The sequence below is a fragment of the Lithobates pipiens genome, unplaced genomic scaffold (assembly GCF_037356315.1).
Source record: "Lithobates pipiens isolate NorthernLeopardFrog02 unplaced genomic scaffold, aLitPip1_a1.2 Scaffold_23, whole genome shotgun sequence".
In the NCBI taxonomy this organism is placed as follows: Eukaryota; Metazoa; Chordata; class Amphibia; order Anura; family Ranidae; genus Lithobates; species Lithobates pipiens.
This window is the reverse complement of record NW_027507785.1, coordinates 14,419,052-14,434,822: the sequence shown is the minus strand read 5'-3', so window position 1 is coordinate 14,434,822 and position 15,771 is coordinate 14,419,052. Positions and strand designations below refer to the sequence as shown.

Below are 15,771 nucleotides of genomic sequence, written 5' to 3'. Positions count from 1 at the left end.
AGAGGCAGGCCCTTCCACAGGGGTGGTAGGGGTAGGGCAGGAGCAACAGGCTTGAGCCAAAGTGGGAAGTTGCCGAAGGTGCGTTCAATACTTTAAAGGATGCACCAGACTTGGTTGAGTGGCTCACTCAGCCTTACTCTTCTGCACCCTCCTGATCCTCTCGATTTGCACCCTCTTCTTCACTCTCTGCTATGTGCACCCCCAAAGACACTACCACCAACAACACCACCACCACCACATACCGTCCGCTTGAGTCACAGGAATTATTTTCCGATCCATATCAAGACATTTCTGATGCGCAGCCACTCTTGGTATTGGATCAGGAAGAGGAGGTAGCAACAACCACTGCTCAGCAGTCTGACGACAGTACCCAGATCAGCCCAAGGAGGAGGTTGGTCCCCGGTGTTGCTGCCTACTCCGAGATCACTACTTATAGCGGTGGGGAAGGTGACGTTGATGATGACGTGTCTAGTGATGTCACGTGGGTGCCCACAAGAGAGGAATAGGAGGGGAGTTCAGAGGGAGATATGGATCAGCAGATAGGGAGGAGAAGCAGGAATAACTTGCACAGGAGGGACAAAGCAGACTGCAAATGTATCAGGAGCGAGTCATCGACCATGTACGGTCACATCTGGCGCTCCCAGGACACCGGCACATGGCTCCGCAGTGTGGGCTTTTTTTAACGTGTCCGCTGCTGACAATAGTTTTGCCATTTGCAATCTTTGCAGTCAACGCATTAGTCGCGGTAAGCCCAACACTCACCTAGGGACGACCGCCTTAAGAAGGCACATAAGCAGCCATCACTGAGCCCAGTGGGAGCAACGGAACACACAAAGCCACACTCCAGGCTCTCACCGTCCAGCCTCGTCTTCTACTTCTCCTTCTCCTCTCTCCTCACAATTGTCCTCCACTCCACCTTCCATCACGCCAAGCTCACGTTTTTCTGCAAAAAGGCAGGCTTCCGTGGGCCTAATGTTTGAGCGTAAAAAAATGATGACGCCGGATAACCCTCTTGCCCAATGGTTGACGGCTGGCTTGTCAGAACTGACAGCCCGCCAACTACTGCCATATAAACTGGTGGACTCGGAGGCCTTTCGCAAATTTGTGGCCATTGGAACACCACAATGGAAGGTCCCAGGAAGGAAGTATTTCTCAGAGAAGGGCATCCCAGAGCTATATGGCCATGTTCAGCGGCAAGTGAATGTATCTCTGGCACACAGTGTCGGTGCCAAGATACATCTGACCACAGACACGTGGTCTAGCAAACACGGGCAGGGAAGGTATATCACTTTTACTGCCCACTGGGTGAACCTTCTGACGGCCGTCAAGCATGTAACCCGTGGCACCCATGTAGATTTGGTTTTACCGCCACGGATTGCATGCAGGCCTGACTCTTCTTCTCCTCCTACTCCATCCTCCTCCCTCTCCTCCTCGGCTGACTCCTCCTTTTCCGCTGCTAGCGTCTCTTCCGCTGCTCCGCCCAAGCTCCCCAGAACCTATTCGACATGCCAGGTGAGACGTTTCCATGCCGTGCTGCGTCTGTTGTGCCTGGAAGCCAAGAGCCACACTGGCCCGGCACTCCTTTCAGCTTTGCGTTCACAGGCAGATCAGTGACTAACACCGCTCAATTTGACAGTTGGTAAAGTGGTGTGTGACAACGGTGCCAATCTGCTTAGCGCATTGAAACAGGGCAAAATCACGCATGTGCCATGCATGGCACACGTCTTAAACTTGGTCGTGCAGTTGTCAAATACCCTGGGGTCCAGGACATCTTGCGGCAGGCAAGGAAAATCTCGGCCCATTTCAGAAGATCTTACACGGCGATGGCTCGCCTTGCTGACATTCAGCGGCGACACAATCTGCTGGTCAGACGTCTTATTTGTGATTGCCTGACGCGATGAAACTCACCCTTCTATATGCTTGATAGGCTGCTCCAGCAGAAACGTGCAGTTAACGTCTACCTGTATGAACTCTGCGGCAGAACAGGTTCTGGGGAGCTGGTTTTTTTTTCACCGCGCCAGTGGCTGCTCATGCGCGAGGCATGCAGACTTCTGCAGCCATTTGAGGAGATCACCAAACTGGTCAGTTGCAGCCATGGCGCCATCAGTGACATGGTACCTTATGCCTTCTTTATGGAGCGTGCATTGCATCGTGTCATTGCTCAAGCTGTGGAGGAGCAGGAGCGGGAAAATGAGGAAGTCGCAATGCTGGATGAATTCCCAGGGGGGGCTACTCTATCTGAGACAAGTCAACAACAGGAGTCTGAAGAGGAGTCAGAGGAGGATGGTGCCGGGGCGGATGAGGAGGAGCAAGAAGAGCATGCTTTAAACCTTTCTGGGATCCCTGTTGTGTGTGGATGGGGAGAGGAGAATGAAGAGGACGACATTATCCTGGATGATGAGCAGGAGCCAGGCCACCACACCGCTTCCACTTTAGTGCAAATGGGGGCCTTCATGCTCCAGTGTTTTAATAGGGACCCCCGTATAAAAAGCATAAGGATCAAGGACCAGTACTGGGTGGCAACGTACTTAGACCCCCGGTACAAACACAAAATGGTGGAAATGTTACCGCCATCACAGAGGGCTGGCAGCAGGGCAGGACTTAGGGTGGTGGGGGCCCCTGGGCTTGAGTCACTTTCGGGCCCTACCTTCTATACATTACCATATTTATCGGTGTATAACATGCGCCAGCATATAACACGCACCCCAAGTTTAGGAGGGAATTTTAAGAAACAAAAACGTACATTTAAACGCCCATCAATGCAGCCTTATCAGTGTCCATCTGCAGCCTTGTCCAGTGTCATTTTAGGCCTTGTCATTGCAGTCTTGAAGTTAAAAAATGGTGCCGCCGAGATACAGAGTCCTCTTGGTGGCTCTCGGGTCCTCTCCCAGTCCTCTCCCAGTCCTGAGTGGAGAGTAGCCGAGTGTACTCGGCTCGGCTCACAGTCACACGCAGTCCTTGTGTTATGTCCATAATAGGGCAGGACTGGGCATGACTGTGAGCCGAGCCGAGTACACTCGGCTATGTATCTTGATGGGGCCCCCATTTGGGTGGGGCCCATGGGCTTGAGCCCAGTCAAGCCCAATGGTAAGTCCTGCCCTGGCTGTCAGAATGGAGCACTTCCAGGCCTTGCTTCGAGAAATGCTGCATTCTGCTTTTGCGTGCGCTGGCAGAGGAGCAATTCCCACTCCCAGAGAAGGAGTTGCGGGTACCAATCCAACAGCGTCTGCAAGAAGAGGCCGGTTTGAAGATGTGTTGGTGACTTCGGATATGAGATCATTCTTTCAGCCGACCCATCAACAGGTGTCATCCGGATCCAGCATCAGGGAACACCTAGACCGTCAGGTGTCCGACTACATCGGGTTAACGGGCGATGTGGACGCTCTGAGGAGTGATGAACCCCTGGACTACTGGGTGGGCAGGCTTGACCTCTGGCCAGAGCTTGCCCAATTTGCAATCGAACTGTTGGCTTGCCCCTCATCCAGTGTCCTGTCCGAAAGGACGTTCAGCGCAGCAGGGGGGATCGTGACGGATAAGCGTACTCGCCTAGCTCACGACAGTGTTAACTACCTCACATTTCTAAAAATGAATGAGGCATGGATCTCGGAGGAATTCAACACATGTGACCAGTAGACCATGTATATGTCTATAAACAATTTTTTTAATTGAGCACAGAGACCTTCTTTCTTCATTTGGCTTACTTCCTGGTACAAAAAAAGCACACCGTACTATATGCCCGTACCCTCCTCTTTGAAGAGGTTGAGCGGTGTCATATTTCTACTGGGGCTGCTTATTATGAGGGGCTCCCACCATCCCTGTGCTGTGCTGACATCCTCCTGGGGCTGTACCTCTGCTGTGCATATTATGAGGGGCTCCCACCATCCCTGTGCTGTGCTGACATCCTCCTGGGGCTGTACTTCTGCTGTGCATATTATGAGGGGCTCCCACCATCCCTGTGCTGTGCTGACTTCTTCCTGGGGCTGCTTATTATGAGGGGCTCCCACCATCCCTGTGCTGTGCTGACTTCCTCCTGGGGCTGCTTATTATGAGGGGCTCGCACCATCCCTGTGCTATGCTGACATCCTCCTGGGGCTGCTTATTATGAGGGGCTCCCACCATCCCTGTGCTATGCTCATTATGAGGGGCTCCCACCATCCCTGTGCTATGCTCATTATGAGGGGCTCCCACCATTCCTGTGCTATGCTCATTATGAGGGGCTCCCACCATCCCTGTGCTATGCTGACTTCCTCCTGGGGCTGCTTACGGTGCAGGTGTCAGTGCTGTATATCACGGTGCTGATGTCAGTACTCTCTATCACGGTGCTGCTGTCAGTGATGTATATCACGGTGCTGGTGTTAATGCTTTATGTCACGCTGCTGATGTCAGTGCTCTCTATCACGGTGCTGTTGTCAGATGACTCTATCACGGTGCAGGTGTCATTGCTGTATGTCACACTGCTGATGTCAGTGCTCTCTATCACGGTGCTGCTGTCAGTGCTGCATTTCACGGTGCTGGTTTTAGTGCTTTATGTCACGCTGCTGATGTCAGTGCTCTCTATCACGGTGCTGTTGTCAGATGACTCTATCACGGTGCAGGTGCCATTGCTGTATGTTACGCTGCTGATGTCAGTGCTCTCTATCATGGTGCTGCTGTCAGTGCTGCATTTCACGGTGCTGGTTTTAGTGCTTTATGTCACGCTGCTGATGTCAGTGCTCTCTATCACGGTGCTGTTGTCAGATGACTCTATCACGGTGCAGGTGTCATTGCTGTATGTCACACTGCTGATGTCAGTGCTCTCTATCACGGTGCTGCTGTCAGTGCTGCATTTCACGGTGCAGGTGTCATTGCTGTATGTCACGCTGCTGATGCCAGTGCTCTCTATCACGGTGCTGCTGTCAGTGCTGCATTTCACGGTGCTGGTTTTAGTGCTTTATGTCACGCTGCTGATGTCAGTGCTCTCTATCACGGTGCTGTTGTCAGATGACTCTATCACGGTGCAGGTGTCATTGCTGTATGTCACGCTGCTGATGTCAGTGCTCTCTATCATGGTGCTGCTGTCAGTGCTGTATATCACGGTGCTGGTGTTAGTGCTTTATGTCACGCTGCTGATGTCAATGGTCTCTATCACGGTGCTGCTGTCAGTGCTGTATATCACGGGGCTGGTGTTAGTGCTTTATGTCACGCTGCTGATGTCAGTGCTCTCTATCATGGTGCTGCTGTCAGTGCTGTATATCACGGTGCTGGTGTTAGTGCTTTATGTCACGCTGCTGATGTCAGTGCTCTCTATCACGGTGCTGTTGTCAGATGACTCTATCACGGTGCAGGTGTCATTGCTGTGTGTCACGCTGCTGGTGATCATCTCCTGCACCCTCTTCTTTGCCTACCCTGGTCCCTGACCTTCCCTCTCCTCCATTGCCTTCATGCGCTCCACAGTCCTGAATTGTCACAACAATTTCCCATATAAAAAAAGAATGTTTGTAGTTGTCGATCCCAGATTCACCTCATACATTTGTAATCGGAGTCTTCAAGTGGGAAATGCAATATTACTTAAGAAACAAGGCCTGAGGTGTGCCATGGCCTGTATGGTCAGTATGCCTGAAAAGAGGGCATACCCTGAATGTAAGAATAAGAAAAAATACTATGAGTATGAGTGAATAACCTGGGGGAAACGGGTGGGTGGGCACCTAGAAAACCCCAGCCCTGGCCCTGACAGAGGAGGAGGGTTATATAGCCTCAGACTCCTCCCAGAAATACAGGCTGGCCTACGGCCAGCCTTCCCACTTGTAATCGGAGTCTTCAAGTGGGAAATGCAATATTACTTAAGAAACAAGGCCTGAGGTGTGCCATGGCCTGTATGGTCAGTATGCCTGAAAAGAGGGCAAAAAGACACAAGTTTAGGTGGGAGAGGGAAGGTAAAGATCCCATCCATAAAATGACGTATGCCCAAACGCCAACCGTAAGTAACCGGTAAGTATCCGCTGTGAGAGTAGAACCCACCGACTCCTGACCTGGAGATGAGAAGGAACCTCCTTAGAGCCTGCAAGCTACGCAAACCCAATTGAACGTCCCGTGAAGGATAGGATGAGCCTGATGCCCAAGGTAACCCGGACATGCGAATGAACTGCTATGAATGAGAGTATACGTGGGGACAAGAGAGCAAGGGCTGACCCGAAGAACCCCTACAACAGACACCAGAAGAAGCACTGTGAAACACCCCTTCCCATACCTGGTAAGAGGAAGTGAGAGGGTGAGTGCCAAAAATACCAGTGATAGGAGAGGAAACCTGGCTGCCCGATGGATGTTATGGAGTAGGTGCCATGGCAATGAGCATCATCAACATGGCGACACCAAGACAGACTGGTCCCACCGGATGCGAACAGGTCATGCTACTGCCCGAGACCTACCAACCGAGACCGAATCCTGAACCGAAGAAGGAGAAACAGACTCCAACCCAGGGGACTAAGTCCCATAGCATGATCCAGCCATGCCCGAAGTGACTAAAGCACCCCCCTCCCCACCTGGAACAAACCGGGGAGGAGCAAAGATGACTGGACCGACGTCCCTGAGCAGTACTCCAGGCAACTTCCTAGACAAGAGATCGGAGCTGAGAGTGGAATCCAGGATGGTGACGACGTCACCCAACCTACCACCTAAGGACCGTGGCTTGGACACACCCTGAGAGTATGAATCCCAGGGCGGTAACCAGGGCCTCTATGCAACAGGATGTCAACTAAGAAAATTTACGTCTGCTTCCAACCCGAGGGTGCGCCCAGTGGCAAAATGACATCTGTAAGTGAGTGCAGGCATGGTTGATATTGGTATGGATGCCAAGACGGCCCAACCTGAAAACGCAACTAGAAGGAAAGACAGACAACCAGACATGAGAACAACAATGCCCCTCTGCCTACCTAAGAATGAGAACATGGCAGAAAAGTCAAGACCACAGCGCATGAATGAACCTAATGATGAACCCCCCGTGTGTGAGTTGTGAATAGTGAGTTAACCCGAGTAACCTGCAGCGCAGAGACAGGTAATTAACAGAAACTCAGGCCTAGAGTACCCACAGACCGTGGTGGGTAGACGTACAGGTGTGGTGAATGAACATGCATCGTATGACGTATGGTATACAGGCGAGAAGATTGTGGTCAGCAATCATTAATAACGAAACCTCAGCCCGTATGGATCTGTAGACGTGACAGATCCCGATGTGCGAGCCCTAGCTAACTGACCCCGGTACAAACATGAACACAGATACGATAAGACATGACAATGAATGCAGACAAACCTAACCAGAATATGTCATAAGTGAACGCCCTTCTGCGAACTCTGAAGCCAAACACAGAGGTTGAAACACCATGACAGAACCACTGAACAGAAACACAATGACAGAAATACTGACAGAAAAATGTCACGACAATGCCATGACAGAAATGCTAAAAGTTAACCTAGGTAGAACGATGACTGAAATCCCGGGGCAGAACGCTATGACAGACATGCTGGCAGGACGCTATGACAGAACTCCAGGGGCAGAACACTGACAGATAACCTGGGGCGGAACGCTATGACAGACATGCCGGGCAGAATGATATGACAGGAACCCAGGGGCAAACCACTATGACCGCCATGCTGGACAGAGCGCTATGACGGAAATACTGGACCGAACGCTATGACGGAAATACTGGACCGAACGCTATGATGGAAATACTGGACTAAATGCTGTGACCGAACCTGGACAGAACGCTATGACAGGAAAGCTAGAAAGAATGCTATGACCGAGAATGCTGGACCAATCGCTATGACAGAATTGCTGGGCCGAACATTATGACAGAAAATGCTGGGCCGAACGTATGACAGAAAATGCTGGGCCGAACGTATGACAGAAAATGCTGGGCCGAACGTATGACAGAAAATGCTGGGCCGAACGTATGACAGAAAATGCTGGGCCGAACGTAATGACAGAAAATGCTGGGCCGAACGTAAAGACAGAAAATGCTGGGCCGAACGTAAAGACAGAAAATGCTGGGCCGAACGTAATGACAGAAAATGCTGAGCCGAACGTAATGACAGAAAATGCTGAACAGAACGCTGTGACAGAAAACTGGACTAATGCTATAACCAAAACCTGGACAGAACGCTATGACAGGAAAGCTAGATCGAATGCTATGACAGAAATGCTGGGCCGAACGCTGTGACAGAAATGCTGGACCGAACGCTGTGACAGAAATGCTGGACCGAACGCTGTGACAGAAATGCTGGACCGAACGCTGTGACAGAAATGCTGGACTGAACGCTGTGACAGAAATGCTGGACCGAACTCTGTGACAGAAATGCTGGGCAGAACGCTATGACAGAAAATGCTGAACAGAACGCTGTGACAGAAAAACTGGACTGAATGCTGACCGAAACCTGGACAGAACGCTGTGACAGAAATGCTGGACAGAACGCTATGACAGGAAAGCTAGATGGAACGCTTATGACAGAAATGCTGGGCCGAACGCTATGACAGAAAATGCTGAACAGAACGCTGTGACAAAAAACTGGACTGAATGCTATGACCGAAACCTGGACAGAACGCTGTGACAGAAATGCTGGACAGAACGCTATGACAGGAAAGCTAGATGGAACGCTATGACAGAAATGCTGGGCCGAACGCTATGACAGAAAATGCTGAACAGAATGCTGTGACAAAAAACTGGACTGAATGCTATGACCGAAACCTGGACAGAACGCTGTGACAGAAATGCTGGACAGAACGCTATGACAGGAAAGCTAGATAGAACGCTATGACAGGAATGCTGGGCCGAACGTTATGACAGAAAATGCTGGGCCGAATGTTATGACAGAAAATGCTGGGCAGAACGCTGTGACAGAAAATGCTGGGCAGAACGCTGTGACAGAAAATGCTGGGCAGAACGCTGTGACAGAAAATGCTGGGCAGAACGCTGTGACAGAAAATGCTGGGCAGAACGCTGTGACAGAAAAATGCTGGGCAGAACGCTGTGACAGAAAAATGCTGGGCAGAACGCTGTGACAGAAAAATGCTGGGCAGAACGCTGTGACAGAAAATGCTGGGCAGAAAATGCAGGGCAGAACGCTGTGACAGAAATGCTGGACAGAACGTTGTGACAGAAATGCTGGATAGCCCGCTGTGACAGAAAATCGCAGGCAGAACGCTGTGACAGAAAATCACAGGCAGAACGCTGTGACAGAAAATCGCAGGCAGAACACTGTGACAGAAAATCGCTGGCAGAACGCTGTGACAGAAAAACGCTGGCAGAACGCTGTGACAGGAAAACGCTGGCAGAAAGCTGTGACAGAAAAACGCTGGCAGAACGCTGTGACAAAAAAACGCTGGCAGAACGCTGTGACAGAAAAACGCTGGCAGAACGCTATGACAGAAAACGCTGGCAGAACGCTATGACAGAAAACGCTGGCAGAACGCTATGACAGAAAACGCTGGCAGAACGCTATGACAGAAACGCTGGCAGAACGCTATGACAGAAAACGCTGGCAGAACGCTATGACAGAAAACGCTGGCAGAACGCTATGACAGAAAACGCTGGCAGAACGCTATGACAGAAAACGCTGGCAGAACGATATGACAGAAAACGCTGGAAAAAACGCTATAACAGAAAACGCTGGCAAAACACTATAACAGAATGCTATGACAGAAAATTGCTGATGGAAGCTACCACAGACACCCGGGCTGACCCCAATATAACACCGACCAAAGAAACCACCAACAAGTAAAGCAGCAACCTGGGTGAACTGAGATCCTCCATCACTGCAGCAGAGATGCCCCTGAGGACGCACGTTGGTGGCGAAACGTCGGGCGTTTTTTGGGACCTGGTGACATCAGAAGGAGCACAGGAGTGGTCTTCATTCGTTTTTTTCCATCTGTAGCCGATTGTCATTTGATGCCTGTATATCTCATCTTAAATGTGAGTTCAACTACGGTTTTAGAGAATAAAAAGATTATTGGTTTATCAGTATACCTGCGCAATGAGGCCACTTTGTTTTATGTTTTCTATGGTTTTTGGGAGGATTGTTGGTCTGGAGATTTAAGCAGTTCCTGGGAAGTGAAGTGCCTACTAAACAGAAATAGGAATCCTCTTTTCCCATTGGACGACTCCCATTGAGATGATTGCGCTTCTGTAGACGAAGGGAAATCAGCATAGAAAACTGCCTCCCCCTTGGTGATTTACTACATGCGTTTTTATCTGTACATCTATGGTAAGAGTCAGTGTTTTTGGGTGTTGGTGACGGTTCCCCTCCTCCTCTGCGTATGAAATGGATTATGACTATTCCTTCTTCTGCCTTTGGATGTGATCACCATATCTGAGGATATCGTATTTTGAAGCCATTCACTATATTTTTGTTTATGAACTTTTTTATATATTTTGTTTGTTTTGAATAGAGCGCTATATCATTGTCCATATTCACTTTTCACTGCAGCAGAGATGCCAGTCTGCGCTGTGGGGAGGAAAGGATCAACAGGTGGGTGACAGCCCATCCCCCTTGCAAGCACCAGGACCCACCGCTCACTTAGGCAGCCAGCCGATACCACCCTCCCCCCCCCCCCACATGAGCAAGGGGAGAGAGGATCCAGCAGCTGACCGATCACCAGGCGGGTTCTCGGCAGCTCTGGCGACGGACATGCACGGGGAGTGGAGCCAGCGGTGGCCGACCCCCCCCTCTCCCCCCCGCCATGCAAGCAAAGGGAGAGAGGAGCCAGCGGGCGGCCGACCACCCCCCGCCATGTGAGCAATGAGAGAGAAGCCAGCGGGCGGCCGACCCCCCCCCCCCCCCGCCGCCATGCGAGCAAGGGGAGAGAGGATCCAGCGGGCGGCCGATCACCAGGCGGGCTCCCAGCAGCCCAGCCGATCACACCCTCCCCCCAGGGAGAATCAGCCGAGCGGCTGCCACGTGGAGCCCCCCCCCCGGACGAATCGGCAGCACAACACACATGGGGAGAGAGAGGAGCTGGGGAGAGAGAGGAGCTGGGGCGGCTGATCGCCCCCCCCCTCCCCTCCCCACACTGGAAGAAACGGCGGGTGGGTGGACAGAGCAAACGTGTGGGGAGAGAGAGGAGCTGGGGTGGCCGATCACCCCCCCCCCCCACTCCCCACACTGGCAGAAACGGCGGGCGGATGGACAGAGCAAACGTGTGGGGAGAGAGAGAGAGAGAGGATCACCCCCCCCCCCTCTCCTCACACTGGAACATGACAGGAAAACGCACCCCGCTTCCCCATCAGCATGAATGCAGAGCAGAGAGTGGTGGGGGATAGCTGGACAGCCCTTCCCCCATGAGCTGCCTACACCTAGAAAACCCCAGCCCTGGCCCTGACAGAGGAGGAGGGTTATATAGCCTCGGACTCCTCCCACAAATACAGGCTGGCCTACGGCCAGCCTTCCCACGTGTTATGTCATTGGCCATGTGGTGGGACTATGTTTGCACAGCTATTAATTATTTTGTGGCTGCAAATCTGACCTGTAGGTTTGCGAAGTTCGCCTCCCATTGAAGTCAATGGGGCCCGCCTCGAACGTTCCGGTTCGCGAACTATCGGCCGCGTTCGCAGTCCGCGTTCGCGAAACGTCCCATCAGAAGTTCGTCCATCACTAATCAGGAGTACGAGGTTAGCCAAATTTTGGATTCCTGACTCTGTAGAGGCATTCTCTAGTACCTTGTGCACTGGAAAGGTTTTCGTCCTGAGGAGAGGTTGTGGATTTCGGCTTCCGAGGTCTTTGCACCTCGACTGTTGAGGAAGTTTCATTTGAAGTTCCCCTCTAAACCTGGTCCCAGCCGGGGAAGGGGGAGGCCTCGTAAGAGGGGGGGGGGGTTCGTTGGGTTGTGCAATAGAGTTCGTCTGCTTACCTGTCTCCATTTGTTCATTTCTAGAGACCAGCCGACCCTCACCTGACTGCTTTTATAATCCATCCTCTGGCATGGCTCCACCCTAGTTCCTATCAGACTACCCTATATTAACCTGTGCACTGCAGGCCAGCCCTGCTGATCAACCTTTGTGTGTTAGCTTCCTGTTACCTGCCGTGTGCTCTGCTGTTATTCCGTTACCGACTTTGGCGTGTCCTAGACCACCCCTGTTTGCCTGTGATCCTGACCTTTTGGCGTGTCCCTGACTATTCCTGTCTGCTTGTGGCCCCGACCTTGGCTTTGTCCCTCACCATCCCTATCCTCCTGTTGCCTACTGTGTGAGCTGGGGGACCCTGGGGGTCGCGACCTGGAGCCAGTTGCAGCCAAGTCCATCCTCACCACTCGAGGCTCTGGTGAACACCTGCTGGCTCTTAGGCCGCGTACACACGGGCGGACTGTTCGCCCAACTTTGTCCGCTGAACAGTGTTTGGGTGGACAGTCCGCTCGTGTGTGGGTTTTCAGCGGACAGTTTCAGCGGACAGTTTGACGGACAAGGTTTTTCGGAATTTCCGAAAAACTGTCCGCTGAAACCTTGTTTCAGCGAACAGTCAGCTCGTGTGTAGGCTTGTTCGTCAAACAAAGTTGCGCGCATGCTCAGAAAGGATTTTCACGCCGAAAGCTATAATGCAGTGTATAGGACGTCGTATTTTTCGTCCCGTCGTACGTGCCGTTCACGTCATCGCGCACGGTTTCAGCAAACTGTTCGTCCGTCGTGTGTGGCCATGTCCGTCCATGCTAAGTTTGAGCGGACTGTTTGCCGAAACTGTTTGACGGACAAAGTTGGGCGAACAGTCCCCGCGTGTGTACGCGGCCTTAGACTCTGCGCCCCAGGGAATCTTACGCTCTATCCCTGGTGGGATCCATCTTGGTGTTCTGGCGGCCCTGCCTTCCTATCACCTTGACCCCCATCCGCAGCAGTCAGCTGTAGGGTCCACAACCTTGCGGTGCACTCCTAATCCCTACGGTGTGCATCTGTCACCTGGCCTCAAGGTGACCTGACACTCCTCTCGTTGAGCTTTGGTACCAGAAGCTTCTTGAACATTTTCATAGCTGTGTTAAGGTTCTTCCAGATAGTACACCTTATTCCTATCACACACATTCCTGGAGAAAGCTCTAGAGTTTTGGGTGCTGCAACAACCATCAGCTGGAGACTGGATCCAAAAGCTACAATAGGGATATTTGCCAACCCCCCCGGATAATCAGGTAGAGTCCAAACGTCTTTTAATTAAAGCATTATCACATCACAAAGAGTTAGTGCAATGTTTCAGAGTCACTCATGACCCTTTTTTTCAGGCATGTGATGACACATGCCTGACGAAGGTGGCCTGAATGACTACCTCTACCTGATGATCCATGATGTTCTGGCAAATATCTCTATTGAGGTTCTTTCAGAGTCTGTCTAAATAGCCTCTGTGAGTTGTAGGTGACGTTCTGTCTAGAAAGATGGCAAATCAGTTGCAAATTATCTCATCACAAATGACAACTCTGGGTGAACCAATATTCAAGTATATCCCAAATGATCACCTGTCACTGAGTGCATGGGACAGTAGGTGAACAAAGCCCGAAAGTGTGTGATTTTATTGTTGCACTAAACCATCCGATGCAAAGTTTATTGTTGTGACCAGTTCTTTAAAATCCATTATTTATATATCAGCAAAACCTCATTAAGGAAAAACTGGACTCTCCAGCACTAATACTGATGACTCTTTTCATAAACACTGTATGGTCAGGAATGGAAAACTTAAACTAACTCACTTTGAATCCTGTTTGTGAACACTACTTTAGTTTTCAAATGATCCTATGATTCCTATAATTTTTTTTTTTTTATTGGAGAAGAAGAGTTAATTAAGCTACTCTTTTGTTTTTTCTCACTAATGAGGCAGCGAGCAGCTGTAACAGCTTATGATCCCACCGGATTAAAATGTTTTCAGTTTCTGAAAAAGATCCCTCAAGTCCTACTCACCGTGCTCCTCCACAATGCAAATACCAACCAGGGATAAAGTCCTACAACGGCTATATAAACTTTGCTAGGCAAGCATGCATCATTCAGCAGATCTACAGCAAGGAGAAAAAAACTGATCATGCAGGGCCAATGAAAATTCCATTTTTTTTTTACTTGTCTACTTGATGCCCAGATCTTCAAAATTTCACTATCTGGCTTTTTGGCAGGCAATAAATATCAAGCCATGATTTCATCAGCACAAAACACCTCATCGATAATCACCAACTTTGTTCTTGTGGGACTTATTGAGATGGAATCATTTAGATACTTGTATGCTCTTTTTGCCTTTGCATTATATGTTATCACAATGTCCATATGTTTAATGATTGTTTACGTAACCCAGGCAGAAGAAAGCTTGCATGAACCTATGTATTTCTTTATATGTCATCTGGTTTTCAATGTCATGGTTGGAAGTTCGGCTTACCTGCCCAAACTATTCATTGATTTGTTGACTGAATGTTCAACCATCTCTCTCTCTGCATGTCTCTCCCAGGGCTTCTTTATTCAAGGTTATGGGTCTGTCGAAATTTTTGCCTTTACGGCTATAGCATACGATCGCTTTTTGGCTGTAGGACACCCTCTGAGATATCATTCTCTCATGACCAACCTGACGTGTGCAAAAGTGATCATTGCCATATGGATTTTTGTCTTAATGGCAATGGCTGCGGGTGTTTTATTAACAGCAAGACTAACCTTTTGTGCTGTTAACATCAACAGTGTCTATTGTGAGAGCATATCCCTTCAACGACTGGCTTGTGGTGACATAACGATTAACTTTATCTATGGAACAACGTGGACCTTGTTCTTTGTGATTGGCTGTATGCTTGTAATAGTTTACTGTTACATAAGGACAATTCTCATTTGTCTTAAGCTTTCTGGGGAAGCCTCTCAGAGAGCCATGTATACCCTGGTGACTCACGTAGTGGCCTTTTCCATTTTCATGGTTGGAACAATGTTTGTTGTATTTAGGTACAGGGTAAATGGTGGTTCTCTGTCAACAGTTGCTCACGTTGCCATCTGTGTGAGCGGTTTGAGTTTCTCCATTGCTGTAAACCCTCTGATTTATGGGTTAAGGACTGAAGCTCTTAGAGTCAAAATTTTGAAAAATTTGCACACATTTTGGAGCAAATAAAAAAAAGACATAGACAACAGATTTACCATCGGTGTTATTATAGTTAATCATCATGTCACTTTTTCAAGTATTATGGCTATTATTGCTTTCATCATTTAATATTCATAGCTTTAACCACTTGACCACTGGGCACTTAACCACTACAATACAGGGCACTTTCGCCCCCTTCCTTCCCAGCCCAATTTTCAGCTTTCATCGCTCTCGCGCTTTCAGTGACAATTGCGCGGTCGTGCTACACTGTACCCAAATGAAATTGTTATAATTTTGTTCGCACAAATAGAGCTTTATTTTGGTGTTATTTATTCACGACTCCGTTTTTTTTTTTTGCGATATAAGCGCAAAAAAAGCGGAAATTTGGAAAAAAAACAATATTTTCTTTTTTCTATTTGAAAAGAAATCCAATAAAATCAAATTTTGTCATAAATTTAAGCCAAAATGTATTCTGCTACATGTTTTTGGTAAAAAAAATTCCGTTAAGTGTATAATAATTGGTTTGTGTGATCACGGACATATGTACGCAAATGATCATGTACATATGTGTGCAGGTGATCACGTACATATGTGTGCAGATAATCATTGGGACATGTGATTTTAGTGGGACATATGTGGGGGACATGTTTTTATTATCAGGGACATGTGTTTTTATTATTTGGGGACATGTATGTTTTGGGGACATGTGTGTTTTGGGGACATATGTGGGGACTG

General features: G+C 49.5%; 1 protein-coding gene across 1 annotated transcript; it reads left to right on the top strand.

Moving 5' to 3' along the window:
- Positions 1–13,997: 13,997 nt before the first annotated feature.
- Positions 13,998–15,343, top strand: LOC143926843 (olfactory receptor 1500-like). The gene has a single exon (XM_077450882.1). The coding sequence runs from the start codon at positions 14,119–14,121 to the stop codon at positions 15,064–15,066; it is 948 nt and encodes a 315-aa protein (XP_077307008.1). The 5' UTR covers positions 13,998–14,118; the 3' UTR covers positions 15,067–15,343.
- Positions 15,344–15,771: the final 428 nt, after the last annotated feature.